The sequence below is a fragment of the Glossina fuscipes genome, unplaced genomic scaffold (genome assembly GCF_014805625.2).
Source record: "Glossina fuscipes isolate IAEA_lab_2018 unplaced genomic scaffold, Yale_Gfus_2 117784, whole genome shotgun sequence".
In the NCBI taxonomy this organism is placed as follows: Eukaryota; Metazoa; Arthropoda; class Insecta; order Diptera; family Glossinidae; genus Glossina; species Glossina fuscipes.
Genome location: NW_024006200.1, coordinates 3,904 through 31,839, shown reverse-complemented (window position 1 = coordinate 31,839; position 27,936 = coordinate 3,904). Strand labels below are relative to the sequence as shown.

The window sequence follows — 27,936 nt, the reverse complement described above, 5'->3', positions numbered from 1 at the left end:
GAGGACGAGCGAACAGATGGACAGAACTAAAATGATTCAAGAATGAGTAGACTTTGCTTCTGATGATGAGCACACTTGTTCGAAACATTAGCAAATTACGCAAATCTTTGCTCAAAGGTCAGGTCCTTGAATGATTGTAGAAAGTTTTGAATCGATGAGAACACTTGTCACTTCCACGGCTTGGCCTTTCTTACGATTAGATGTCTTTGAGATGTAGCCGAACCAGACGACGCACCGCACTGATAGAAAGTTTGGAATGATATTCAAGAACTGGAAATATTCGTAATAAAAACCAAAGGATTTTTCAATCTTCAAAAAATATTTACTTTAAGTTTTATTCATTACTTTCTTATCATTTAAGTAAATTTACTTTTTCGTTCAAGAAAGTGTTGATAACATTGAGATCTTAAACTATAGTGTATTTAGCAAAATAATAAATTCATTTATTTACTTTGTTTTATACGTTCGCATTTGGGTAAAAACCAACAACAATTGACTAGAAAAGCAAACAAAACGAAACTGAGCAAAAACTTAATTTCTTTTAATATTTCTAACATTTTTTGTATAAAAATCACAACATTTGTGAGTGGAGATATATTGAACAACTTTAAAAATTTTATCGACATAATTTGAATCTACATTCGTTTAGTAATGCTATTGTTATTATATTATAAGGTTACCTTCGACTTTTTCTCGCAACAACGTCTCAAAAACCCGTTCGGATAAGAGAGGAATTTCTCGGATCACCTGCTTGTTAGTTAGTTTCACCAGTTGGTGAGGTGAAATCTACCCATGAATCATTCTTCACAAATGTGGTTCAAAGTCGTCTTTTTGAGTGTCCAATTTCGTTTCCGTGAACTTTTGGGAAAATTTCGCCCTGGTATATAAAATGGTACCAATGTCGACTTGAGTAAGACTTTAATCGTTCTAGTGACATGTCCACAATTAAGCGAAGTTGTTGTCAATACTCGAAAACTCTTTCTGTTCTTTCGTCAATTTGCAGCGATCATAATAATTCTGCCAGTGACCTTTCTAGAGTCCAGGCTTTGCATTTCGCAATGTTGCCTATGGGGCTAAAACAGATCCTCACATTTTTACGTTAAGCTTATGGCCTACTTTGCGCGCAAAGTATAGATAATGAAAAAATCTTCCAATTACGTGAAATTTTTATATGTGAGAACGCAATGAGTCAAAAACTAAACTCTCACGGCCATTGCACCCGTAGACATAGGTCCGAGATTATGAGCCTCATCCCTGTATTATTATTAAGGTCGCGGCTCACAAGGTCAATGGCTCCTCAAAAGAAGACGAACCCAGCAGCCTAACCTTTGACCAATTGGTCTGATTAACTTTTGCAGCATCAAGGTCAGACGTTACTAACTGCCTGCATTCTAGTCAAACGAAAGGATTTGTGCGTCGCACATTTAACCTGTAACGCAGCGGAAACAAAGTCGTTTTAGTGGAAGAAGGCGAATTCCTCATCAAAAAGCCTGATATTGTCTTTATCTAGAAACAACTCAGAAGATGACGAAGTACTTAATGTAATCACTACTGTGTTAATACTTACTTTTTATTCTATATAATTAGACTTACAATTATTTTTACACTTTCTCATTCTGTTGTCCATTTTAGACGGATCATTAAAGATAAATAAATTTCGTTCTATTCGATTTGTACTTGTTTTTAAAACAGACCTTACTTCAGCGTGTCTTCTCTTCAAAGAACTGTTTCCCTCCATTCGCCTGAGGGTTTCTCGCGTTCTCATACATAACTTAAGCGTCGCTGGGAGTATCGTTTACGCTCTGAATTCGACTTATTGCTGCTGAAGTGACCCAAACTAGTGCTCATGGCCGATTCACAAGCTAATTGTGTATGATTAAGATGTTCACCCATTATGAAGGAGCACGTCGGTACGGCTAGTAAATAACGTCTTAACTGTTGTTTAAAAACGGCTGTAGTCAGAGTATAAAGTATAGGATTTAAAGCCGAGTTCACAGGTAAAACTAATACCGCCAGCCAAGCATATAGAGCCGGAGATATGGAACAGCCTGGAAGGATTAAATATATCCCGAAAAAAAATAATAAAAAGACTTTTTTCGCATTTAAGTAAACACCACCTGATAATGCGGCCAATTTCACCACAATTATGGGCAGCCAACAAGCACAGTCGGTGGTTATGATAATCGCAAATCTGCTCAAGTTATCGAAAAGCAAAAAAAAAAGAACATATTTATCAAGGTTTAGTTGCTTTGAATACTTAAAATTAATTTTTCTTTGTAGTCGGCTGTAAAATATTGCTTGCTTACCTGGTAGCTACGACACTTTCTCGTCCACTTATAGTGCTACGCATTCCGCTGCCAGAATCTCGTATGGCTTGCAACATACGCACATAAGAAATTAAAATAAAAACCAACGAAAAGGTATTGATGCAGATAAACAAAACTGCGGAATATTCCCAACCCTAAGCGATAAATAAAAAAAGTAAGAAGAAAAATAAAGTAAAATACCTATAAAGAATGAAGTAAGTGACATTGAGATTTTTGCGGAAATCGATAAAATATTAAGGATTTCACTTGAAACTGACGTTCTTTTGTTAATCAATTTTATCTTCAGCGTACACACACTATAGGGAAGGAGCTCATTCTTCTGAACCACTAAAATTTAAATCGTTCCAATCTTCTCATGGAGAGACTATGAACGTAAAACCTCCACTGACTTCGCTTGAGAGAAACTCGGCACAGACGAAAAAAAATCAAATGAGTTCTGTGGGGCTACTTAAAACTAGTTTTGGTCAGGTCCAACATCCTGAAATATGCGTAGCTCAAGATCCCTAATAAACATAATTATAAAAGGAAAAATATGCATTTCTTTCTTTTTTATTTCCGCACTAGAGCCCGAGTAGGCAGAAGATCTCGGCTGACAACAAAACGGTCGCGGATCCTCGAATCTCAAGTGCGGTATCTTCTTCAATAAAGCCGGAAAGGGAAAAAGCGCCTAAAATTGCTAGAAAGACATGCGTCGTTTAAGGCGGGGAAGGCGTAGGCGCAGGCGAAAGTCTGCGAATTTTCATTCCTTTGATCTTAATCTCTTAAATGTCTTCTGATTTGGTTGGGCAGTCATCACCTAACTCGATTACGAGCCGCTTTTGTGATGACTACAAATATCGGACACACCTTCAATGTTAACAAATCCACTCTCTGACGTTTTTTTGGCGGAAGTTTCTCAAGTACTTTGAATTCTAGAGAGAACCGTGAGAACCCTCGATTTTCCAACGACTTCGATTTTGCCTAACGCGGAAGGAGGACTATGTACCCATAGCATGATTTCTTTGTGGGTCTGGGAAGGTACACATACCCGTGGGCACTGAGTGATGCAAGATTCATTTTAGATGTCTCCGAATACCATGGAGCTTTACTCCACTCCAGGTGCACAAGTAAAGCGTTCGCAAGATTTACTTCAATAAAACGGTTTAGCTTAAATCAGTGATGTTTTTAGTTCGCTTAGATGGATAACAGAAAAGAATTAAGTTCCAGCGGAATTGTAAACAAATAAATTGTTGCAATATGACAACAGCAGCATCGACCGCACATAACGGAATGAAATTTACGTAAAACCATAACAAAGCCACTCAGCTCAATTGTCGAAATCTCAGGTTTCCTGTCTCCCATCGTGACATATATTTAAACTCTCATTTGCTAACTAACTCATCATCCATATGCACTACGAGCACGCTTACCTTGGCATAAGGATCATGGATATGCAATGACAAGCATACACCGTTGGTGCCATAAAAATGTCGTCCAAAATAATCGAAAGGAAACAATGGAGCTGCTGCCAATACAAATGATATGCTCCATAGCAAGAGTAAACGCACAACCATTCTGAAAAAAAAAGCAAAACAGCCAAAAGTAACATTTGGTTTAAGTGCACGCGAGTTAAAATCAAATATTTTTGTCGTTTAGTATTGTAATTGTTGTTGCTGTTACTTGTCCCATTGTCGTTATGTTTATCAGATTAACGTAGAAGCGTTCTTGCAAATTGACATCTATGTGGCAGTAGTAGTGGCAACAAGAGCTTCATATGAAATGAATGAGAAATGAAGGCAAACCAACCGATGTAATGGTGAGGTGTTAACGCACTTCATATAGTAAATGGAAGGGGGAATGGAAGAACGAATTTCCCACTAAATGCAATATTTTTTTATTTTCGAATCGGTAAAGTTGCAACTTTCATATCAAAGTTCAGTCTTATACGTTTCTCTCGATGGAATATTCGTTCATATATTATTTAAAGTGGAACATATCCCTGGCCGCAGATGGACTCGGACTTTATGCTTGAATTCATCCCCTTTATCAGCCTTATATTCAAAGTCAATTATAATCCGCGAAGTCGATGGTATTATGAACAGTTTGAAAAAGGTCAGTCAGGTAGATAGAATTGCTTTAATGACGAGACTCGTCTCTGAAGAAAAGGTTTTCTTAACATTTTCTGAAAACATCTAAAAGCCCAGAGCCAGCAATGTTTTGTTTATCCAATTGTATCGAAATGAAATATACTTGGAATTACCTTTTATGGCCACTATCTCTAGTTTGTAGTGGATTCATTACTGACATTAACCGATCGTAGGTGACCAGTGTCAACAGCAACGTCGACGATTGGCAACTGAATGTACTCAAGAATCCTAGGAAAATGAAAATAAATACAACAAATTCAAGGTAGAATTATGTAAATATAGACAGAGAGAAATAGTGACTCACCCGAAAATGCACACAATGCGCTGTGACGCCAGGACTCTTCATACACAATATATTCGCCACGGAAATTGATATCGGCACAAGCGATTATGGCCAAATAAATGCCCATAAGAAAATCACTCGCAGCCAAGTGTCGCAGATACAGAGAATGCTCGACGTTGCTTCGTGTCTTATATAAATAACGACCCAGCAATACCAACAGATTACCGACAATGGCGACGGACGCCATCACCCATACGCTGCTCCACACATTAAGGAAGATATCAACCAAAATGGAAACAAAAATAAATGTCATGGTTTTTGGTAAACAGGTAGGTAATCTCTCTAACACCTCGCAGGCATTTATTAGACTAAATGAAACTAAATGAAAAAAATAAAATTATATAATAAATGCATAGCGGTTGCAAGGAAGACGTCCTTGTCGTGACAGCACATTTCATGAGTTGTCAGTACGTGTGCATGAAATATTTCCTTTTAAAAATTTCAAAGACATTTTTCGTCTTCTAAGCTAATCGAGAATTCGCAACAACATAACTTGTATAAATTAAGCGTTCATGGAAAACACATTTGCCAAAAACTTGTAGAAATAAATATAAACCGAAATACAAAAACAAAAATAGCTCAGGTTTGTGATTTGAAGTTAAAAGTTCTCTTCTTCACATTCCGTTTTATTTCCTGTCCGACTGGATTATTGAAAAGTTTTCCGTGTTTTATTTTCTTCTTTTTTTTGTGCTCTGCTTTTTTGTTATCGGCGTGCGGTTTGCTTTCTTACGAGGCGGGCCAAAACAATTTGGCTTTCATAACAAGTAAAATTTAAAACAAAACGAAAAGAAAAAAATGATAAATTCTTCGAGTCTAATTAATGGATGCGTGTGGTGTCTGGGCGGCGTACCACCCACAGACTCCTCGCACACAAGTATTCATTCAATATGACGGCAAGTGCCTACCTGCCCCTCAATATGGGATTATCCAATAAATGATAGGTGCTGCTTATACCATCACCGTGCGGTTCACATACTCGTACATGCAATGCCGCCCGACACAAGTGAAACCACGAGAAATAACTGAACAGAGATTAGTTATTCCGGTTTTTTTGTTGTTGTTTTTTTTCAGAAAAATTAAAATTTATTATTATGAGTGTGCTTGTTATTGTTGTTGTTGTTGGTGTTGCTGTTGAAACTGCAGCTTGCTGAACTACTTACATATAATTTAGGTTCGTTAAATTTTGTAAAACTCTGCCATCCAGCGAACGAAACTCGTTATCGGTCAACAGCAATGAGGTGAGGTTTTCCAAACAATCAAAGGCATGTACATCAAATATACGCAGTCGGTTGTCATTCAAATGCCTGTAAAATAAAGAAAGAGAGAACGCGATATGCGCTTATATTCCTCTAATTTATGTTAGCTTCAAAGTTTTCCTAAACTAGCTTTTTAGACGAATGTTGAGAAATCATCAAATTTTTATTCGGCGGTGGGTGACTGCAGCAAATGAAATCATTAACACAACAATGATAAAAAAAATTGCATCAAACTTTCATTCAGTATTTGTTATATAAAGCTTCATATGGTTTATTTTTTTAGGTTAGGTTATAACGACGTCGAACGCGATCATTTCATTGCAAAATAGTTGACGTTTCAACAGCACATTTATTAAATTTTTCCAAATAATCCTCAACGACTTCACGGACGTTTACGTAGAGTGAACTCTTGAATGTTTTGTGGACAGTGCATATGCAGTTCTCTACTTTCCTACACCAATGGCGGAGAATGAAGCAGTTGTAGGCAAAACTTGAAGGATTGCTCGGAGTTGGGTTTGGATTGCAGCTGAGCTGGGGCGACGTAACCCGAGTGGGAAAACCCTATTACGTTTTGTAAGGACTAAAAGAGTTGACTTATTGGTGTCGTCCAGGTGTCCGGGTTCACTTGGCAGTAAATCACGATTAGAATATTGCCCTGCCTTCGTAACTATAAACTGTTTCCCACGCAAAGTATCCGTACCGGACAAATAGGTGATCGCATCCGTTTTCAGTTCGATAACCTAACAATGGCATAACACTGCAGATAATTTATCTCCAAAACGAACAAAAGGAAATTCTTATGAACAATTTGTTGAGGCTCACTCAACTTACGTCCATTATGACCCCGCAATCCTTATAAATTCATGTACAATAAAAGGAAAAATTCCATCATCAAAACAAACCTGATACTTTTTCCTCACAGTTGTCGTAAACTCAGCTTTAGGTACAAACTCATAAGTAACTTTTCTTTTACCCCAAAATGCCTAATAATTTTGCAGTTCACGAAATATTCGCCGCGAAACGAAATTTTTGTTTTAAAATATTTTCAAGCTTCGGTGATGGATATGCGAACTTTCTTTAAAGGCTATATTAATAGTCTTTGTAAGTGTAAAGAGAATAATATATCCTTGACTTCCTCTATTACATGCTTCTTAGAAACATAGTATGTAAGTATGTATATTCTATGCATTCTATTTATCCGGAATGAAATTATTTTCTTTTCTCCTTCTCTTCCTATTCGTATCGTCTGGAAGTTTATGCATATCATTAGCGAAAATTTGCTGTATAACATCATGTAACACTCGCGAAGACATCCGACACACAAACGTTGCATATCATTATTTATAAAAGGTTTAAGCATAACAATCGTCATAAGAAAATTTAAAATTTCCTTTATTTGTTCGTCTTTAAGAATAAATGACCTGAATACCTATCCTTTCAATAGTATATAAACGGAGTAAACCGCTCAAGATGTTGAGATGAGATTGCCATTACTATCTCTGATAAAATCACGCTCTGCGCTCCGTAGGCATAGGCCACATTGGAATGGAATCCGTCGAAATCAGCATAGGAGATGTTAACGCTTATGCGAGTTTTACAGATGAAAGATGGACATGGCTGAATCGATTTGATAGCTAATCAATACTGACAGAGTGTTGAAGCATATTTCTCACAACACATGTCTACGGAAAATCTTCAAAACCCGATTTTAATCCATCGACTGCCTATTTTCAATGTTTAAATACTAGAAGGTGTTGCTTAGTGAAAAAGTTTTTGAATTATGACATGGCTTAGTATACTTTTAAGATTTCGTAGTTAATATGCGTCGCGTGTATATGCACACACGTTCGTGCATACATAGAGATATGAAACTTTTCTTGCTTCATATTTTTTCTTTTTATTACTACGATATATAGAGATTAAATTGCATGCCTTTGTATCTAACTTACTTTGTCGTACACATATATGTATATATATATATGTATATATATATATATATATATATATATCAGATATATTAGAGTGAGTGTATATATGTTAGAAGCGTTTGCAATATTTATGCCCAGCAGTTGTTATTCGATAAGGAATTTTATTCAACCATATGCTTACATGCATTGTACACATATATTATATATATAAATATGTGCATGTGTACGTGTTTTATATAAACACAATAAATGATATGTTTTCCACTTCTTCTATGTTTAAATATAATAGAACTTTAAATTACTCCAGTAACACCGATTCGTCTATATACACATAGCTGACTTAATATAAGTCTATATAGATATTTTTAGTTTTAATAGCTCGGTAGGTGTACGGTTAGTAAATAGGAAGGTTAAGCCTCAGTTGCTTATAATATTACGAGAGTTTCATAAATTACTCAGTCAAGTTTTGCTTGTTTTTTCCCTTTGTTCACATCAGATTTTTTTTCAACTTTTCCCCATTTACATAGAAATTGATTTTCTATACAAAGTATAATTTATTTTAGTTTTGAAGCGGTAAAAAAATGCAAGTCGTGAAGAATTTGTGTATTGAAATCATAAATCAGTGCAACTGAGCAAAGAAAATAAATAAATGCGAAGCTTTAGCAAAACATCATCACTGGGGATTGATTTTTACGATTAATGCGTCTGCAGATCAATTTTTCAAACACACAAATATGTACAGAGGCAACGTAATAAACAAGAATGAAATATTTTACAGCAAAAGTCATAACACAAACTTAAAACACGAAGCACTCGTCGTCCACATCATGAAATATATTGAATATTGTTCCAGATGCAGTCGAGAAACGTTTCAATTTATAATAAGCTGTAAACTCTTTTCAAGCTCTTTGAATACTTGGTCAGGACAAAAGTAAAAAATCAATTACGTACGCAGAAGCCAGTTCCAGACTCTCCATATACATATATATATACATTCCCGATGCGTAACAAATGGTGAACCGATCTAGGTACACAGCGGTGAATAGAATGCTTGCCAGGCAGGCAAATACGGAGAAGTGTTCACAATAAGATGAAAAGTCAAAGGGATGGACAGACCAAGAGATTAATGCACGAAAAGTTGAAAAAAGAAAAGTATCTGGAAAAGCGAGCGAGGAAATGGAGGGAACGACAATGAAGGAAGAAGTGAACAGCACGGCAGTCGGAAAGATAGAGAGAAAGAAGCTTGAGAAAGCGGGGGTGTAAGCGATAGCGGGGACACAGGCTAAAAGACAATTGAACGGAAAGGGCAAGAGAACGAACGGACAGATGGGCAAACATGACGAAATGCACTTGAAACCCAATATAATTCTAAAATATAAATAAATTATGAGATCTCGGACAATTTTTCTTCTTCTTGAATTACATAAGTTGCGCGAAGCAGTCAATATATATTGATTTGTTCTTAATGGTTGTGAAAAGTAGAACTATTTCAATATATTTCCTAGGGACACACATTGTTTCCACAGGACATTGGTTCCGCTCGTTGGTTGGCCCATTGTACAATAAACTTCCTTTCGCTCTATATGCACAATCGGTGCACATAGTTATTATTACATCAACTCATTCATAACATCATCGATTTATTTAAAGTAACTCCAAAGTACTTGATGTCATACACGAAATATATATACAAGAAAATTTGCGCATTAACACACATACACACTCGTAAGCGGGCATTTATAAACATGTGCACTTACTTGTTATCGTTATAATGCATTCATAACATGTAACACGTATAACAATGTAATTGACTGTAATAATAATGATAATAAGGAAAATAAAATTCTACGGACGAAATGTGCTCAGAAGCAAAACTGGTAACAATTCGCAAAATGGTCAACAATGCAATAAAAAGACAATTTGCTAATATCACAACAGCTTTGCAGTTAGGAATGCTAACAACTGATTGGAAATATACATTGAACGCTGCATTTCAAGAAAGAGCTCAACGGTACGACTTTTCTTTGTATTTTCTACTATTATTTGTTTTTTTTTTAATTTTTAAAAAATTATAATTTACGTCCAAGAAAAAGTTTAAATACCTTATGTATATATATATATATATATATATATATATAAGCTTACTAACACATTACAGAACACCGACCATTTGTCGTGCCCTTCTTAGGACTGTCGTTGGAAATCCGCACTTGTGGAGATGGCTGCGCATCTCTTACACCAAGCTTCGAATTTTTTTCCGAATTATTTTACTGAGTCCGTATCAATACCAACCCTATGCTTTATATTCAATAACTCGGTCATCTTTGAAGTGAGAAGACTGTCTATGAACTCTTTGATGTCCGCATGTTTGGTGATTGGAAATAAGTACAGTTGGCCTTTTAAAAGTTTTAAGCACCCAGTGATTGTAAACACATGTAACACAGCTGTCACGATAGCGTACCCCTAGACAAGCAGAAAATTAATTCAGAGAGCTGCCTGTTATCTGTTAAAAATTTGCAGGACATAGACGCAACAAGTCACGTATGTGGGCGGTTGACCGCCGATCAGCATGACTTGGCTTTGAAAAGCTCGAAAAATCTATCGAACCCTCTATCAATTAGTTACCTAGTATGCCTACAAAGTATAAGGAATTCCACTGCTTTTGGAATCCTTTTGGTAGTGAACGCAATTTGCTTAGCATTTTAATCTCTGCAGTGGCACGCGCAGGAAAGCGGTAGCTTTGTTAGTTTTCACAAGATCTTTGGCTTTACTGCGTGTCACTTTATAGATGTCCTGAAAATTTACATTTGAAATAAACAAATTCCCAAAAAAAAATTGATAAAACAAAACTTAAAAAACAAATGTAAAATATAAGATTACAAGCAGATACCACAGCTTCCTGTAGATTACAATAAAATAGCATGGGACATATTGTATCGCTTTATATAATTTCGAGAAGACATCGAGCTGTCGTAAGTTGAAGGATTCATCGTAAGACAAACACAAGTGGATAAGTTACATATGGTTCGAAGCGAATTTTAGACACCTGTGTCAACCAAGCGTATTCACCTTAAACTGGCCCTGATTATAAAAATTCACACTAACTCGTTTCTATTCTTTCAAGATTCCGCACTAAACGATCGTAAGCCGTATGCCTTTCCTAAGTGTAACTATGACAATCTATTACAAATCTATTTAAAACTCCTTTACTCAGTAACGAAAAGAATGAAAGATAAATAAAAAATTAATTTTACAAAATATTTAACATCATCATAATGAAAATACTTACAATCCTTGCAGCATATGTAGTCTACAGAAAACTCGTGCTTTTAACTCCGTCAACAAATTGCCAGCTAAGAATCTACAAAGAGCGATAAAGAAAAAAATATAAAGAGAAGAAAAAAATAACAAAAAAAGGATTTTTTTTATTATAAGAAAATTTTCTTCGTATTAAATACGACTCATAAAACAAACAAGAACACGAGCATTAACAACTATGGCAAGAGTAAGAATAGTGTTGCAGCGAACAATATAATAATATAAGTTACAGCAGTAGTAGTAGTAGTAGTAGTAGCAGTGGTAGTAACGATAGTTAGTAGTATTAGCAGTAGTAGGAGAAACATTTATGGCATTAGTAGCAAAACGAGAAGCACAAGAGCAAATTTGCTCAAGGCTGTGATGAATAATTTTTATAATGACGATATCACTGTCTCCCGCAATCACTAATGACAATTGAGCGCTTCTCAGAGTGAATTGTTATAATCACACTTTGGCGCCAAGTACAAGAGATCTATGTATTAGTCTAACAGCTCTATCCTGGCATTGCGACCAGTCACTACCAGTCACTAAGAGAAAGCGATATTTTTTCTGCTTATAGTCTTTGCGACTTTGTATCAAATTTGTATTCTCTGGTAGTCTGGTACTCTGGTACTCTAGACCAGCAGACAGAATAAACTCCTCATTTACCCCTCATATTACAAAACAAAGTTTTTATGCCACAAAAATCAGAAGCAATTGCTTGTGGCTTCATAGCCTGCGACTTCTTTGTGATGTTGCTTAGAATATGTCCGTTAGTAAGCTTAGCTCCACTACACACTGTAATCGTAAACTTCAAAAATACGCAAAAATTTATTTCATTCTTGTCTTGTACAGAAAGTAGTGACCGAAAGCCCACAACGCCAGTGAAATCTCAAAAGCGGTAGAGTTTACACACTTCTGCTGGACTACGGGCGTCACCCCCTATCTCTTTCTCTTTCCTTACTTCTCTCTGGACGTCAATCACGTCCCGACCAGATTAGACAACCCCTCGGTAATATTTCATACTAAAAAAGAAAGATGTCGTGGAGCATTCCTCCTTTCGTTCGTTCGCAAATACCTCAAGCAATTAATTAAAACCTGCAAGTTATGTCGAGATATTAAGAAATTACTTATGATAGTTTAACTCTCAAAAGTTGGAAAAGGAATGCGCTTTCTATGGGGAGAATGCCTTAAAGGAAAGCATCCCCATATTGCCAAACTACTCCGTACACTCACCCAGTCAACACTAACGTCAGTAAACTCAGAGTTGATGATGCAAATACTGACTCATCAACCAATGGCTTTCAAGCCATTTCTCGTTTTGCACCATGAGCTCAATTTTTGCCACGACCCATTTCAACATAGCTTTGCTGAACGCATGTCAACTTTTCAGAAGTACATTGCTTTCGAATTGAAGGGTTGTAGGAATCTTCACCCAAAAGTTAGTTCAAAGTTTTATTTTCTTCACGCGGAAAACGCACGTAACTATATACAGCTCTCATAAGACACTACGTGACAGCGTGAACAAATCATGTCTGCGACGGTGTATTACCTTTCATACGTTAGTTTGCTTTTCCTGACTAGAAGGGTTTAATGATTTTAAAAAGCCAGTTAATTGTATTTATAGTCTCCCTATCTGAGGTCACTTTAAAAACACATGACCCCTTCGTAGGTGTAACGCATAGTTCTACTTAAATCTTAGATCGTTTCGTTGTGTAAGACAAACTTGACAACATTTGCCGCCATTCATCTTAACACTGCGAACACTGACATGCACTTTTGTATCAAGTTTTGTTCTAACATTATCTGCTCGTCAAGTCAACTGCATGCAAGAGAAGTGCTTTTTTACACGAAACAAACGCAGACGATAACGCTTGTAAGCTCTGAATATTTATAAAAGACAAGAAAAACAACAAATCTCCTAAACGCATTCAAACGCCACCACAACTGCTTCTTCTCCGGTTTTGTATACTTACAAATGCCGTAAACGTGGCATTGGGAATGATTGCTATGCAATGTCTTCAATGCGATTATGAGCGAAAGACAATGTCTGCAGACTCGCAAGTAATGGAAACATGCCCGGGCGGAGTTGACGTATTTGATTCTCATTAAGATAACTGCATCGAAAGAAATTTTTCAATGGATTAAAAAACATTAAGCAAAATATTAATTAAATTAAAATTTGAAACCGCTTCAGAAATTTATTTTATAAATTTATTGTTATTAGAAAACTTTTATAATCTCCCATAAGCTTTGTAAGCTTAAGGTCGGTTAAAGTTACTTAAAATCGTTTGTAATCTCTTTTAGCGACGTAGGACGCATAAATTGTTGCTCATACTCACAGTACTTCCAAACTTTTCAAGGGCTCAAATACTTCGGCTGCAAATGTTTCCAAACGGTTGCCGCGTAAATCTCTTTGTAAATGAAAAAATATCTCATTTTGCATTTAGTGAATTTAATTAAATTTTATAGTTGACGTTAGACTTACAATTCCACCAAACCAGTCAAGTGTAGGAAATCATAATTGTGCAGTACATTTAACTGATTGCCCGATAAAATTCTGGAAAGCACGAAACAAAGTCAAACAAATGTAGGAGAAAGAGAAAGAGAGAGAGAGAGAGAGAGAGAGAGAGAGAGAGAGAGAGAGAGATAGAGAGGGAGATGTAATAGCTTATTAAACTACTCCGCCTTGTGCCCCTAAAGATATTATTAAAGTATATTTTTCCAATTATTGTAAGTCAGAACTACTGAGTTAAAAAGTAGTGAACAATGTTTATTTGACAAGTGATCAATAAACAGAAAACACATCACGCAATCAGTCTTCTGCCCGACTCATACATTCACTTTTGACAGACTCATGTAATTTATGGAGGGTAACAACCTTCGTAACATATCTTTCATATGTCTATAACGAATCAACATTTTGTACACTTCTTCAGTCAAATGATGCTTTGAAGCGTATGGAGTAAACAAACGTCCTATTACATCCAAGAGATCGGATGCTTTTACATGGGATGAATCCTAATACTGGGCAAAAGTGTTTCCAACAACTCTCCATAGTAAGGGGACCGTGCAGCTTTGGCAAATTATTTTGTTGCTTGATGCATTTTGCCAAAAAAGCACACACCCATTGTTTTATATTTTCACTCTGAAATAGTTTGTGCTCTACGTTCCCTTGTGGTTCGCTATTTGAATTATTTCTCAAAAAGAGCATTTTAAACAACTCCGACAGTTTTGCTTACTGGAGCTTGAGTTAAATCGTTTCAACAGAGTTGAGTTTACTTTTTATGGAAAGGCGCCTAAGCATAATGCGATGGTTGATGTTGTCTTCTAGCAAACAGTGTATGGAAATACACTTAACACCCAGAAGGACTCAGGCCGAATTTTTCATTTCATTTTCTGAATCGATTCAGACTTGTCTGTCCATCTGTCCGTCCGATAACCGTTCGTGTATTCTTGAGTTCAACCTAACGGGCGCAATTTTGAAGATACCATTATCAAGTACACAGGTTCAGTGACGTATCTCGGCCTAAGGACGGTACTGGGCAGTGATGGAAAATGAATGCGATCGGACTACTTTTGCGCCCACCGCCCATATAGCGTTTTATCTTAAATAAGCCGGTTTTTGAAAACAAATTACAATTTTCGAAATATTTCGCCAAAAATTGCTAAACGATAGTGTTTCGCTTTCTAAATTGATGCGAAAAATCCGATTCGACAAAGCGATCTTTTGGAATCCTCTCTTCTATAACCAATCCTGCGTAGGCTAAACTTTGCATGGGGGAAATTAATCCACGATAATAGTTTTACTTAAAAATGAAGTGAACTAAAAATGAAAACTATAAACCTAATTCCCGGACATCATTTCATGTTTGAGTTCTGTTGGAAAAGGTGTAATTTTGAAAATTTCATAATGAATATTTGTCCGTAATAGCAATTAGGCGCAAACATTAAATTTACAAAGTTTGGACCTAGTCGGTAGACGGTTTTGGGCACCCTCCAATACAAGCGTCTGTAACCCTTTACAGGAGAACACAATATCATTATTTGTGTATTAGCATGAAAATCAATAAAGTGGAGTAGAGTGTTTAACGGTCGGTCTTATTCGACTACAACAATTTTGCTTTCAGTTACAGTTTAGTTTGCACAGCGTGCATATGCTCATGATCACTAGATGATCTTCAAATTCTCGACTACATGTCACCCTGTTCGTCGAACATTTTGTGTGGAATCTCATGACCATGAAAATAGGAGGTGGGCGGCAAGTCAATGGAGAATTTTTACAGTCAAGCTCTTCACTTCTTCGTTTGATTTTATGCATCATTTCTTTATCTTTCCTCCGTGTTGTACCACACTGTTCCATGTTCAATCTCTTTAATAACAACAACAACAAATCGAAAACTTTTCAACCATCAAAAACACTCACGCCTTGATAAATGGAATTTTCATGGCTTGTAAGTAAACAAGACCACAAAAAACTTCCTCTGTCCATTGTTCCACAAGTAAAATTTCTCCACAAGTTACTTCTGTCTTCTTCTGTCCCCAGAAGAGTATGCAAAGAAATGTTTTCCTTTCCTTTGGAATTTGCTTTGACATGTATGGCAAAAGTAAATTATTATTAAGATTGTCGTTGTTATTGTAATTGTTATTATAATTGTTGATCTTTGTTGGTTTTATTAGTTTTCTCTTTCTCTTCGAAGTTAAACAACCGTACGAAGGAGTAGGCGGAGGAATTAAAAACTATTGTATTTTATTGTGCGAGTGCATGTATTTTAAATGTAAACAAAAGGATTGGTTAGCATTTGAAATCGCAACGATGGCACGACCACGTTTGTGCCTGCGTATGATGGAATGCATGCGTACATCAAATACATTCGTGTAAATGTCAGTAAGCAAAGCAGTAAATGTCAGTTGTGCACATTCACAAGAAATGCTTTATGCGGGAAACCTTAGAAAGCAAACGCTGACAAAGGGAAGACAACAACAACATTATCAGCAGCAAACGTAGCCATAATATGCAAAAATATCATAAAATTGTAAACTTGAAAATTATTTTGAATAAAACCGGCAATAATACCAGAGGACGCATGAAGGCGAAGACATTTGATAATGAATAAAAAATTCTAGTTAAACCCAGTATCGTCATAAGATGTTGGTATGCTGAGGTCATCAATGAAAATGAACGTTCGGAACGTTATCCACGAAGGTTATCAACTTGCAGGAAAATAACTGTGTCGGTACCGTTTACGACTGGTGCTGAAACTATAGATCTCGGTTGATATAATACCCAATGAATAGATTTTGACATTTGAACTCATAACACCATCTCATGAATAAAAGGGAATGACTTTCTGAGTTTATCGGACATAACTCCCTAGTTGCGGTAGATCTGATGAGAGCGTCGTCTTGTAGTTCTTCGAATGCTTCAAAGCTATAGCATTTCTTGGAAACCAATTGGCGCCGATCGTTGTTTGACCATTTGGTTTATATAGAGGGATAAATGTCAGTTGACAAGAAACGCTCATGAAGTGCATATGTCTGCACTACACTTACACTCCTATACTTTTCAAAAATATATCAATCTATCTACATCGAATCGATCGGTAATAACATGGAAAATAGAGAAGAATAATAATTAAAACCCGATTGCCTCCTATTGACTGTTAACGTATCTGATGAGCTCTTCTTTCTCCCAACCTACGAACTCAATTGAACGTCAAATCGATCTTCTGTTATTTTTTTGATGATCATCAAAGTTGAAATTTATGCTCAATGTTGTTAACGTGGAAATCATGTTGAAAGCATACAGTCGCGCAAGACCGACTTACGCTCATCTATTTCTTTATGTCTATTTTTAAAGTAAAATACCATAAATTAGACATTGTCCACATATAAAGGCTTGTTGTTCGTGAGAACCCTGATGTGCAACAAAAGAACAGAGCTACAGCAAACCACATTTATATGTTAATTCATTGTTTTATACCAAATACCAAGGAGTACACTTTGCTGGTATTCTAAGGTTTACATTTTATAACCAGCTTTATATGGGTAGGAATTTAAAGGATGGCCCCAGCCCCTTCAGATTTTATGATTTGTTTAATAAGGCAAAGCACATTTTTTGCACGAGTTTTTATCGACAAAAATCAAAAATGCAAATTTTGTTCACGTATCATGTCATGTTCTCAAAATCAGGCGTCGTATAGAAATCAGTCATAGAGCGTTGGTGCTTGAGCGACAACAAATTATTATAACTACTTTTATCAAAATATCTGAAAGGCACGATCTGTACGTTGAAAAATAAATAGACATATACTGGCACCGGACGGACGGACAGACAAACAAAGACACGGACGTACACTTTTAAGTCTATTCGAAAAATGATTTAAAAGATGAGTTTATCTCACCTATCAACACCTTCGTGGCGTTGCGTACATAAACACAGGCTATATATACCTCTTACTATAAGGGGTGTAGGAGATAATAAAATCACTTCGCTATTTTCCCTCATATTCTTATTATTTGGAAATGAAAGAATGCCCCAAGTCAACAAGAGTAGAATTTATGTTTTATCAATGGATTAGAGGTCAGAGTTCATTGAGAGAAATTTGAAACCACTCTGCTGGATACTGTTTTCTATAAATTCTTAAATTTGTTTACTCTTTCGCTGGCTTTAAATTGGTTTGCATGACACTTTTTCTTTTTGTTTAATTTCATTCTAAATAATTAATTGTGTACACTTTTGACCTGCGTGGAGGCGGCTTATTACGCCACGTCGCAAGTCATTAATTTACAGCATACTCTGTCGCGCACACGTTACCTTTATCAACTTAATGGCAGAAAACAATAAAATAAAATTAAATTTCACATTATGATTACATTATGTACTTTATTGAAATGAAAAAACATTTTTCATTAACGATTCTCTTATCGGGAGATCTTTGAGGTGTCCAACCAACAACAATAACACGTCATTATAATGACGTCGACAGGCAAACAGCGGCAGCAGCAGCAACGACAACGTCGCGTATGATTAATATTAATTAAGGTTGTGATTTCGTGCAAAAAAAAATAGAAAAAATCGAGTTTGCATCCTCCCCATGCGAATGCTATCATGTTATGTGTTGACATGATTAACGTTCGTTTGTGTCGTGTGCACAGAGTATAACTTTTGTTTGAGATAAGTTTTATTTTTTCTACTTTTTTTACACGTTCTTTCCATTCTCAAATAGAGCAAAATTGATTCGGTTAAAATTAAATAATACTACAATGCTAGCATGAAACTGTGTAGGAAACCCCTAAAGAACTTTCATCTTGCTTTCTTCACTTAGGCAGTGTATTCCAACACTGCGCCCCGCCTTTTTTTTATACTCTACACCACTTGCGCTTCAAGGGTGCATTAGACGATCAAAAAGGTTTTATAAAGTACTTTCGAACTTTAAACTTATCAGCTGAGAAATATGAATCTTTTAACTTTGATACGTTTAAATGTGTGTGTCGCGTGTATCGCGTAGGGCCTGAAATCGTCAAATCTACTACGTTATGTTGTCCATTATAAACACAACATAGAGAAATTTGTATGTGTTTTAGCATTAGTGTGTATATATCACCTGAGGTAAAGTCGTATTAGGTCTGTGCGACTACGAAGGGCAAGTCTATCTCAGGTCAGTCCTCGGGTTTTGTATTCAACCTACAAGTCGTAAGTGTCAAGACATTTCGATGAAAATTTCTCGGAATCAAGGACCAACGCTATTGAAAATAATCTGGAAGGGACATTTTCACGAATACTCCTCCTGCTAAATGAACAAAGGGTATTTTGGAATAAGGTTTCATTTTTGGTGTTTTATGTAAATAAGTGCTACGAAGCCGTGACTTTCTCTTCAAACCACTCCCCTTTAAGTAGATTTCCGCCACATGATGACTAAACGGAGAGACGGACATGCTTAAATCTATTCATAATATGATGCTGATCAAGAGTGCATATACTTTGTGGGGTCTCTGAAGCTTCCTCCTTGCCAATGCAAACATTGTGACAAAATGAACATAGCTCTCATCCTTCAATGAAGGACATAAAAACCCTTTGGAAGATTTCCTAATTGTTTGTAATCGACAATTAAAGTTCAAGTTAAAACAATGCCAAACGCTGATGAATATAACTTTTATTGCCTTAGCTTGCACAGCCAAATGACATTTTGCTCTGCCCTAACTAAAATTTCATCCTACGTTTATAAGTTAGTCTACCCAGTAGATTAAATCTTTTTTTTAAAATCCAAGCCGAGAAGCAAAAAAAAAATGAAATAAAATAAAAGTTAAATCGATAAAAATCTTAATCAGAAACTTACAAAATTTTTAAATAATTTCCCGGCGCGAATAAATTCGGTGGCAAACTTTCAATTTTGTTCTCGTCCAGATATCTGAAGGAAGAAAAGCAAGATAAAGAAGAAAACAAAACCAAGTTAATAAGAATTTTTTAACTTCGGCTGAAAACGAATTCTGACAACCTATGAGCTTAACAAACGAGGTGACACTGTTGGTCTTAAGTATAAGATGAGACGAATGCAGACATGAATGAGATAAGAATGTTGGAATTTTGGTTCGACACCTATCTGAAGCATCTTTTCCAAAAGGATGTATGTGTTGCTAGTAAGCGCGTGAGTCTTAGATCAATGCGTGTTATAGATAAGATTTAATTATCGAAAATGTTTGAAGCTTTACTTCGTCACTCCTTGTGGACACTTACTTCACCTACTTAGGGCAAACCTGTCTTTGCATTCTGAACTCTTGGATGAAAGCGTAGATACAAAAACAGACAACCGGACAAACGAAGATAAAATTCGGGGAATGGACGATTGCACGAATACTTGCTACGCGTGATCTCTTATCTCTGGTTGTTACGTCGGGAAGGTTAGATCTAACACACTTTCGTGCACTGATAGTAAGCACGAAAATCAAAGGATGCCTTAAAAAAGATAAGCAAAAATAGAAAAACGATTTTTTTTTATTTTATATAAAAAGAAATAATTTTTCGCTTCATTTCATAGGCGATGCTTGTTATGTGCCTTCCTTACGAGCAAAAAGAAAACAAAGTCAATTTTCAGTTTATTGGGTAAACAATAAATTGAAGATTAATTTTTGATTTATATCAGCAATTAAAGTTTATGGTCAGCCAAAACGACAAAAAAAGAGTTGATATGATGTCCTCGAACTTTTGGACGCCTACCTTGGCGCTCTGTACAATTTATCCACACATAACTTTGCACTTTGCAAAATTGCGACAGATGTTTGCTTGTCTTTTACACGCTTGCGTATAGAATTCGTTACCGTCGATAAGAGTTGAAACTAACGGCGGCATATGATTGCATGAATTCTGATAATTTATTTCTAAAAGACGAAAAGGCGCCGTAAGTCGGACCCCGTAGCCGTGGGGCAAATAGTACATAACAAGTTTTGAGTAAAGAAAACGCAAAGATTTTGAGGAGCTTCGGAAATCTAACTTCCGGCCGTCCACTACCTACTGGTATGATATTAGTCTGGCCGATGCTATAAGCGACTCTGACGGACATTTGACGATCAATGAAATGAAGCATAAGCCCGACGTTGGAAAATTTCGCCCTCTCGTGGCAACTTGCGTTCCCGCTTTCGTGGGGAATTATGGCTTAAGAAGAATTGTTTACTGAAACTTGCGTTGTTTCACCGCGAACTGGTGTAGTGTATAAAAAAGAAATTCCTCTCACTGGAACTGAAATTCGCTTATGAGGATTGCAAGCACGAGAAGTGTATTTTCGCATTTTAGCCTCCAAGAATAAGTTAATAGAATCTGGCTTGAGTGTTTCGAGATATTAAGTCTTCGAGGTCATCCATAAACAATTTGTTTGCAATGCTTCCTGATCACTATAGCAACTGTTTTGCTCTTAAGATGTGATTCTAGCAAACATTTGGAAAATTGCAAAAGCCCTTCAATAGGGAGCTTCGTCTCCAATGAACCAGTCCACTATATTCCAATGGACAACAAAAACATTACCTAAGGGTTCACGCAAGTGATATGAAACCATAAGGCGACCCCCTTTCACGTAACTTATGTCTTTTTGCTCGTATGTTACGGCATTTTTAGTAAACAAACACTAACTCACAACGCCATGAGTATCACTGTGAGATGCATTTCCTAGGGTTACACGCAAACTGGTAAACTAAGTGTGCCCCTCGGTGCTAGTGGGTGTAAACATCGAGGCCGCTTTTTTCATACAAAAATTGTTGTTTTTTTTTTTTGTTTATGAAGTGCATATGACTCTTACACATACTTACAGTGTCTTAACTGGTATCGTAGATAAACGTTTAAACGCATTTTCTGTCAGCTGAGCAATGCCACAAAATTTTAATACTCTGCAAAAAAAAGAAGGCAACCAACGCACAACACAAACAATTATTGAAAACAAATTTAATCAAAAGTAAAAAATTCTTTTTTTCCCTCGAATCAGTTATGCTCTCAAACTGTCAGTTAAAAGAAGTGAATTTTTGGTTAGACTTCCTGTGCGATTGTTTAGAAACATATTGGGTTCCACTCGTTGAGTTCAACAAATTACTTTTCAACAATCACTTACTGTGGCTTTTTTTATACCCATCACCGAAGCATGAGAGGTATATTCATTTCGTCGAAACGTTTGCATCACCCAGGAGGAAGTTTCAGAGACCCCACAAAGCATTCTTTATCCTGAATCGATTTAAGCATGTCCGTCTATCTGTCCGTCTGAGTAATGTTTGTGGTAAACATTCTCCTCTAAAACTAAAGCCATCGGCTCGGAATTGAGTAAAAATGTTGGAAGTTCTTACACGCAGGTCCATACCGGAAATGCGGTCGAGAATTCGTTTTTCCTTAGTGGTATTGTCAATTAGTTATCAGTTGAAAAGACTTGGGGAGTAGATATAGATAGGTTAACTGTGATGGGTACATATAAGATTCGGCCGTGGCCGAGCATAATTTTCTTACTTGTTTTTGTTTGCTGATTTTATTTTTTGTGTTCGTTTCCGCTTTCATTTCGCTGCGGAGGAATTCGCTGACGTGCTCAGCAATACTTCAATAATTGAAGCGTAATTTTCTTTAAAGTTGTTAAAAAAAGGAAAAAGGCTCCTTTAAATCCCTGAGTGTTGGCCGTTTTCTATCCATAAATTCCATAAAAGCTTCCCTAACGGAGCAAACAGAAGTAGAGTCTTTTACAAATTTTCCTTTTGCTTAGTCCTCTACTACTATTCATCTACTTGGCAGGTAGAGGATAAGCATGTGCACACACACATACACATCCGTATGCAATCCGTTGGTAGACACACAATTTTAATTTATAATTGAAACCTACGGTTAGAGACAATGTGGACAAGCATTTTTTTTTTTTTTAAGTAAGGATTGAAAATTAATTAATTGCTTTCGTACCGCTAAGGGAAAGATTTAGGAAAAGCTTCATTTATGTTTGCGTTTTGTTTCGATTACTGAGGGTAACCCATCGATTTGAAAGACGTGCTACGAAGTCGTCAGGACTACGCATCCAACTAAGTGTCAGGGTCCGTCTATTCGGAAAACAATGCCACTTAGGCCGAATGTTAATCGAATCCAAGCATTAACTGTACTTGAGTCAATTGTGATTTCAGTTTCATATATGAATAAAAATATCCAAATGAGAAAATTGAATAGAGACAGGATGACACATGATGACTACACATGGATCTTGGAGTTTAACATTCGAACAACGGGTGTCACAGTTGACCGAAATTGAAAACTAATCATAAAAACCAGCAAAATGAAGACCTTCTATTGTAGCTACTGCTGTGTTCAACGGTACAACGGTGCCACGACATTTTCCAAAATGATTACACCAAGTACAAATTCGTGATGTTTAACCTGCCGATAATGAAGAATACTCCGGAAAAGGGTTAACACAATGAAGCAGAGTATCTGAGGTAAGGATCGACACTACAATAACTTGAGCACAGGAGACTGATACTCTTTTGAGTGCTTTTGTAAGACTCCTTGTCTTCGAAGCTTTCGCTCCTCCATTCTTCTTTTTTGGGCTGTATAAGAGACGAAAGTCTAAAAGGAAACCTGATCGTTATAAAGGTTTCTTAATACCTTGACGGCGGTCCGGCCACAGAAACATAGAAAACGCTTTAAAAAATGTACGCAAACAAACGTCAAGTTTCCAAAGCACTCCATACGATGCTCACTTTTCTATTCTTAACATTATGATTAATATTCTAAACAATCCTATTCTGTTAACAGTAAAATATATCTGGCTGAGTGCCCGAGTAGGCAAAAAGTCTCGACTAGCAGCTGAATGGTCGTGGGTTCGAATCCCAAATGCGGTAGAATTTTCAATAAAACCGATAGCCTTAGATGCACTTAGAAGCACTTTTAAGACTTTAATCTTATTCTCTGGCTAAATTAATAATAATAATAATAATAATAAAATATAATGTTTTTTTTTTTTCTAGAATACTTACAATGTCTCAGTTATGGGTAAGTTATCCAAAAATGATGCTGACAGTGATGTAAAATTGTTACCAGTCAAATCTCTGAGGAGCAAGAAATTATGCAAGAAAAGCAAGGGAATAAAGTGAATTTTAACTTAATATTAAAAGTTTAAAAACATATTCTATTGCAAAGAAGGAAACACTTACAGCATAGTAATATCACGAGCGGGTAGATTTATAGGAATAGCAGACAATTGTTGAAAACGACACAATAACTCTGAGCCACGACAAGGGCAACTTAAATTCTGCGAGTTGGGCCACACTGTAAAAAAGCAACAAGAGATACGCATAAGGGAAGACCTGAAAGTGCGAACGGTGGAAACGCGTGGAGGTAAACTACATAAGTTGGGTCTGAAGAGTGTACACAACATAAACATTACCATTAGCATTAAGGATAGGGTGCAACAGAATGCAAAGCAATAGCAACACAAATGGAGGGACATTAGCAAGGATGACACAACCCGCACGTATTCATACAAATTAACATACAATTGCTGTTATTTAAATAGTTAGGAACGTTTAATTTCAAGCGACTAATTAGCATTTCTTGCCAAATTGTAATGAAAAGCGACACGACCGTACCCAACTTTTCGCCCATTACGCTTCATCACATCAAAATGACAACATGCACACATATATATTTTTCTCTTATTGCTTTCACTTACAGCATGTACCGATGGGTATATCATCGTGGCGTCCGTATGGTTGTTTACGAAATAAATGATCCCAAAATTTGGCATCGATGTCGTTAACACAATTCCACTCATCGGAAGCATCATCACAATCAGCTTGGCCGTCACAATTGAGACGTTGTTGAACGCATTGTGTCGTTGTGTTGCATTGGAAATAACCCATCGGACATGTAGCATCCAATACATCGATGGGCAATATAACAATGGTGTTGTCCTGACTTGAACTAAATGTCAACGCATCTGTGACACCCACAATTATTGTCATCGTCGTTATAATCATCATCATCATCATCAAGGGCGGGAATAATGCGACATTGCCTTGCATTAAATGCCAAAACGAATCTAAAAAGAAACGAAAATAAATAAAGAATGATAATTTAAACGACCCGTCTCTCTAAATATCTGGTTCTACTTTTTTGTGAAGTATGTTGTGCAGAATGTTCAAAAAAAAAAAAAAAAAAAAAAAAATTAAAATGCAGCGAAATTTCCTTAGTTTGTCATAACCCGTACAGCCTTACATTTATATAAACGATTCTCTGCACTAATCTGAAGTTTGTGCCCAAACACTGTGATCGTCAAATATCAGTCAAAACGTTGTACTGAACGACGACCCTAATAAGCGCTAACCATTTAATTGTGATTTGCTGCTCAAAAGCCACCGAAGAGAAGGATTCATTAGAGTAGCGAAAGGCTGTTAGCGATGGGAAGTGCTCTTCTAACCATCAAGTCAGTGGAAAAAGATTATGATCGAGGTAGGCGAAGGACGGGTCGAATGGTCGCACGAACTGAATTAAATCTAACATAAACTATAGTCCAGTCCAGGTACTATTATGAGCTGTTGCCATCCAACAAGAGAACCCACGAATAAGCAATGGCGGACTACCTATTGACTTGAAAGCCCAGCAAACGTTCCTGTCGTCGGGAAAATCTATTGGCGTATCCACGGTATACGCTCGACCTCTACAGCAGCTCCTATGCTGAACTAAACTAACCTTGCGACCTCCAAACGCATGCGAAAATTGCTCGGTGAACATCTTACGCAGAAGGCAGACATCATTAGTACAGAATTCATCAGAAAGTGTCCTTTTTATTGTGAAGTAGTTTACTTTCAAGAGTTACACCACTTTCGCCAAAACCTATGCAGAGACTCATGTCAATGTCTTTTATCCCTTCCTTTATTTCTTTTAAGAAAACCGTAATGGTGTGGAGACGTGTGCACACATGACAATATAAAACATGTCAGCGTAGACAGATATATATGCAAACATAAGTTTCGAAGTCTGTCTTCATTCCCCGGCCACAGTGTTTTCGGTGTTCGTAGTCAGAAAACTGAATATTACTCTCGTCGAACACAAACAACAATTTTCTTAATTTTATGTAAGAAGAAAAAAACAAGTTTTCACTTTATTGAAATTATTGTTTACCAATGAAAGTCATAAGAAAATGCAAAGAAACATGTGAAAATGATTCTCATGTCAACTCCGATCACCACTATATAAAACTTTTGTTGTTAAAACGGGGGAAAAAAAAATGGAAAATCATTCTCGATTTTCTTTTTATTCATAAAAATATGCTAAGCCCCGGAAATATATTGCTCCTGGTATCTATGCAGAGTAAATAATGAGTAACATGAGATGGTGTTGGTAAAGGAAGACACGAAGTTTACCCAAATATTTGCACACAATGGTCACAAAATATTTGTCTCAGTTTATTCATTTTCATTACAACTTTTTTTTTTGTGTTTCATAACAAAAACATTTTGTTTCGATGAAATTTATTATTAAAAAGAGATTCCGTACTATTTACCATTCAGTGTTCAATAAATACTTAAAATGCGATTAAGTAAATTCTTTAATGATTTATACTCATTCTCCCTCTCGCTCTCGCTCTTATTGTGTTTTGTTCCTAAAATTATTTTTTTTATGCCTATCAATGCAGGTGATCGGCATACTACGTTTGTCTCTCGACTGGTAACTTTTAGTCACTTGTGATCGTTTGTATAAGATGAACTGCCTTTAGATTAATACTAATCGGGCCACGATGGGTTTTTGGGCCACCATTTTTGATTATTTGATATCACGCTTTCAAACATACATAGGGCTTGTGTGTATTTTATATTTATATACGGCCCTCTCTTGTTTGGATGAATGAATTCAATCTATTAAGAAAAGCAATAGCATTATAATTATTCGCATAACTACCATAAGTGGTTCGTTATAAAATCATCTGATACGATTCGGCTTAGGAATAAGATTCCGAGGGCATTACATCACCTTTGTCTGTCCAGATATCTCATTTTGGTTTTCTTTAAGCTTCAAAAGGTATAATAAAAAATTGTAAATCGACACACACACACTTTCCTCAAATATTACAAAAGCTAAATTATCCTCCCAATGCCGAACCACTGATATAAACTGCAGTGGCTGGATCTATCTAGAGGTCCAGTAGTGCATTGGTAGGTATAAAGCTCGCTTAACGATTAGTTTTAAATGTCAATCATACTTAGGGTGATGTCCCAAATGGTACAAATGGTCTAAGTGCTCAATACTTAGTAGCTAAGCCCGTGGCCATTTTCTTAGCTGTAACATCAATTTGATATTTGCTTTACTATCATTATAGATATAAGAATCTCGTTCTGTAGAAATTAAATTAATAAGTGATTGCGGGAGTGGCGTTAAATAATAAGATGCGAAAACCACTAGAAACTTTTGGCCATTATCTGGTTCCTATTGCGACGATATATGATTCTCAACTGCAGACGGGTAACAACATGCGCTTGTGGGTAATAATTCAATCGTCAGAGAACGTTAGATGCATCTAAACATGCGTATGATGCGAACGAAAGATTTCTTATAGGGCACACCACTACCTCTGCTCCCTCGTTGTCCAGTGCATCTAAATTACACTGAATTCTATTCCGTCATTTGTTTACTCTTTAACGCTCCTCTTCTTAACCGCTCTCCTCTCCTTTTAACCACTCTTTCACATACTGAGAACTTCACACATAGTGTAAACCACTTTGTGTTTTTTTCTCTTCTTTCATTAAACCATACCCGTGTTGTTGAGTGCAAATGTGCTTCCAGTTGTTTTAACAATACCAGAACAATATTACGCACGTGTGTGCTGGTGAATATTTGTATCTTCTTCTTATTGCATTTACGTTAGAGATTGTGGATATGATTTATAGGATAGACTAATATATATATATGTATATAAAGGTGTTTAGATATGATTTATTTGCATCAGACATAGTCTCTAATCTCAGGAAAATAACCAAAATGTTCTTTAGAAAGTTGAACAATACCTTGCGTCAAAATACTTTATCTTCTAACGCTGCAAAACACGTGAAGGCCGAACAAAACTCTTTTGTTCTTTCCGAGATGTGTCGAGTACTTGATAGGTTTAGAAAGCTGGGAAAGAAACTGATTGAATGAGATATCACGACTCATCAGCT

At 36.4% G+C, this 27,936-nt stretch overlaps 1 protein-coding gene across 1 annotated transcript; it reads right to left on the bottom strand.

The window, feature by feature from the left end:
- Nucleotides 1-1,703: 1,703 nt before the first annotated feature.
- Nucleotides 1,704-24,819, bottom strand: LOC119644487 (G-protein coupled receptor GRL101-like). The gene is made up of 14 exons (XM_038044046.1): nucleotides 24,456-24,819; nucleotides 23,938-24,052; nucleotides 23,761-23,832; nucleotides 21,577-21,654; nucleotides 19,617-19,688; nucleotides 11,270-11,341; nucleotides 5,957-6,100; nucleotides 5,702-5,818; nucleotides 4,758-4,993; nucleotides 4,567-4,681; nucleotides 3,737-3,881; nucleotides 2,307-2,461; nucleotides 2,118-2,191; nucleotides 1,704-2,048 (listed from the first exon to the last, which is right to left on the bottom strand). The coding sequence occupies exons 1-14, from the start codon at nucleotides 24,805-24,807 to the stop codon at nucleotides 1,762-1,764; spliced, it is 2,034 nt and encodes a 677-aa protein (XP_037899974.1). The 5' UTR covers nucleotides 24,808-24,819; the 3' UTR covers nucleotides 1,704-1,761.
- Between the last annotated feature and the right edge of the window lie 3,117 nt (nucleotides 24,820-27,936).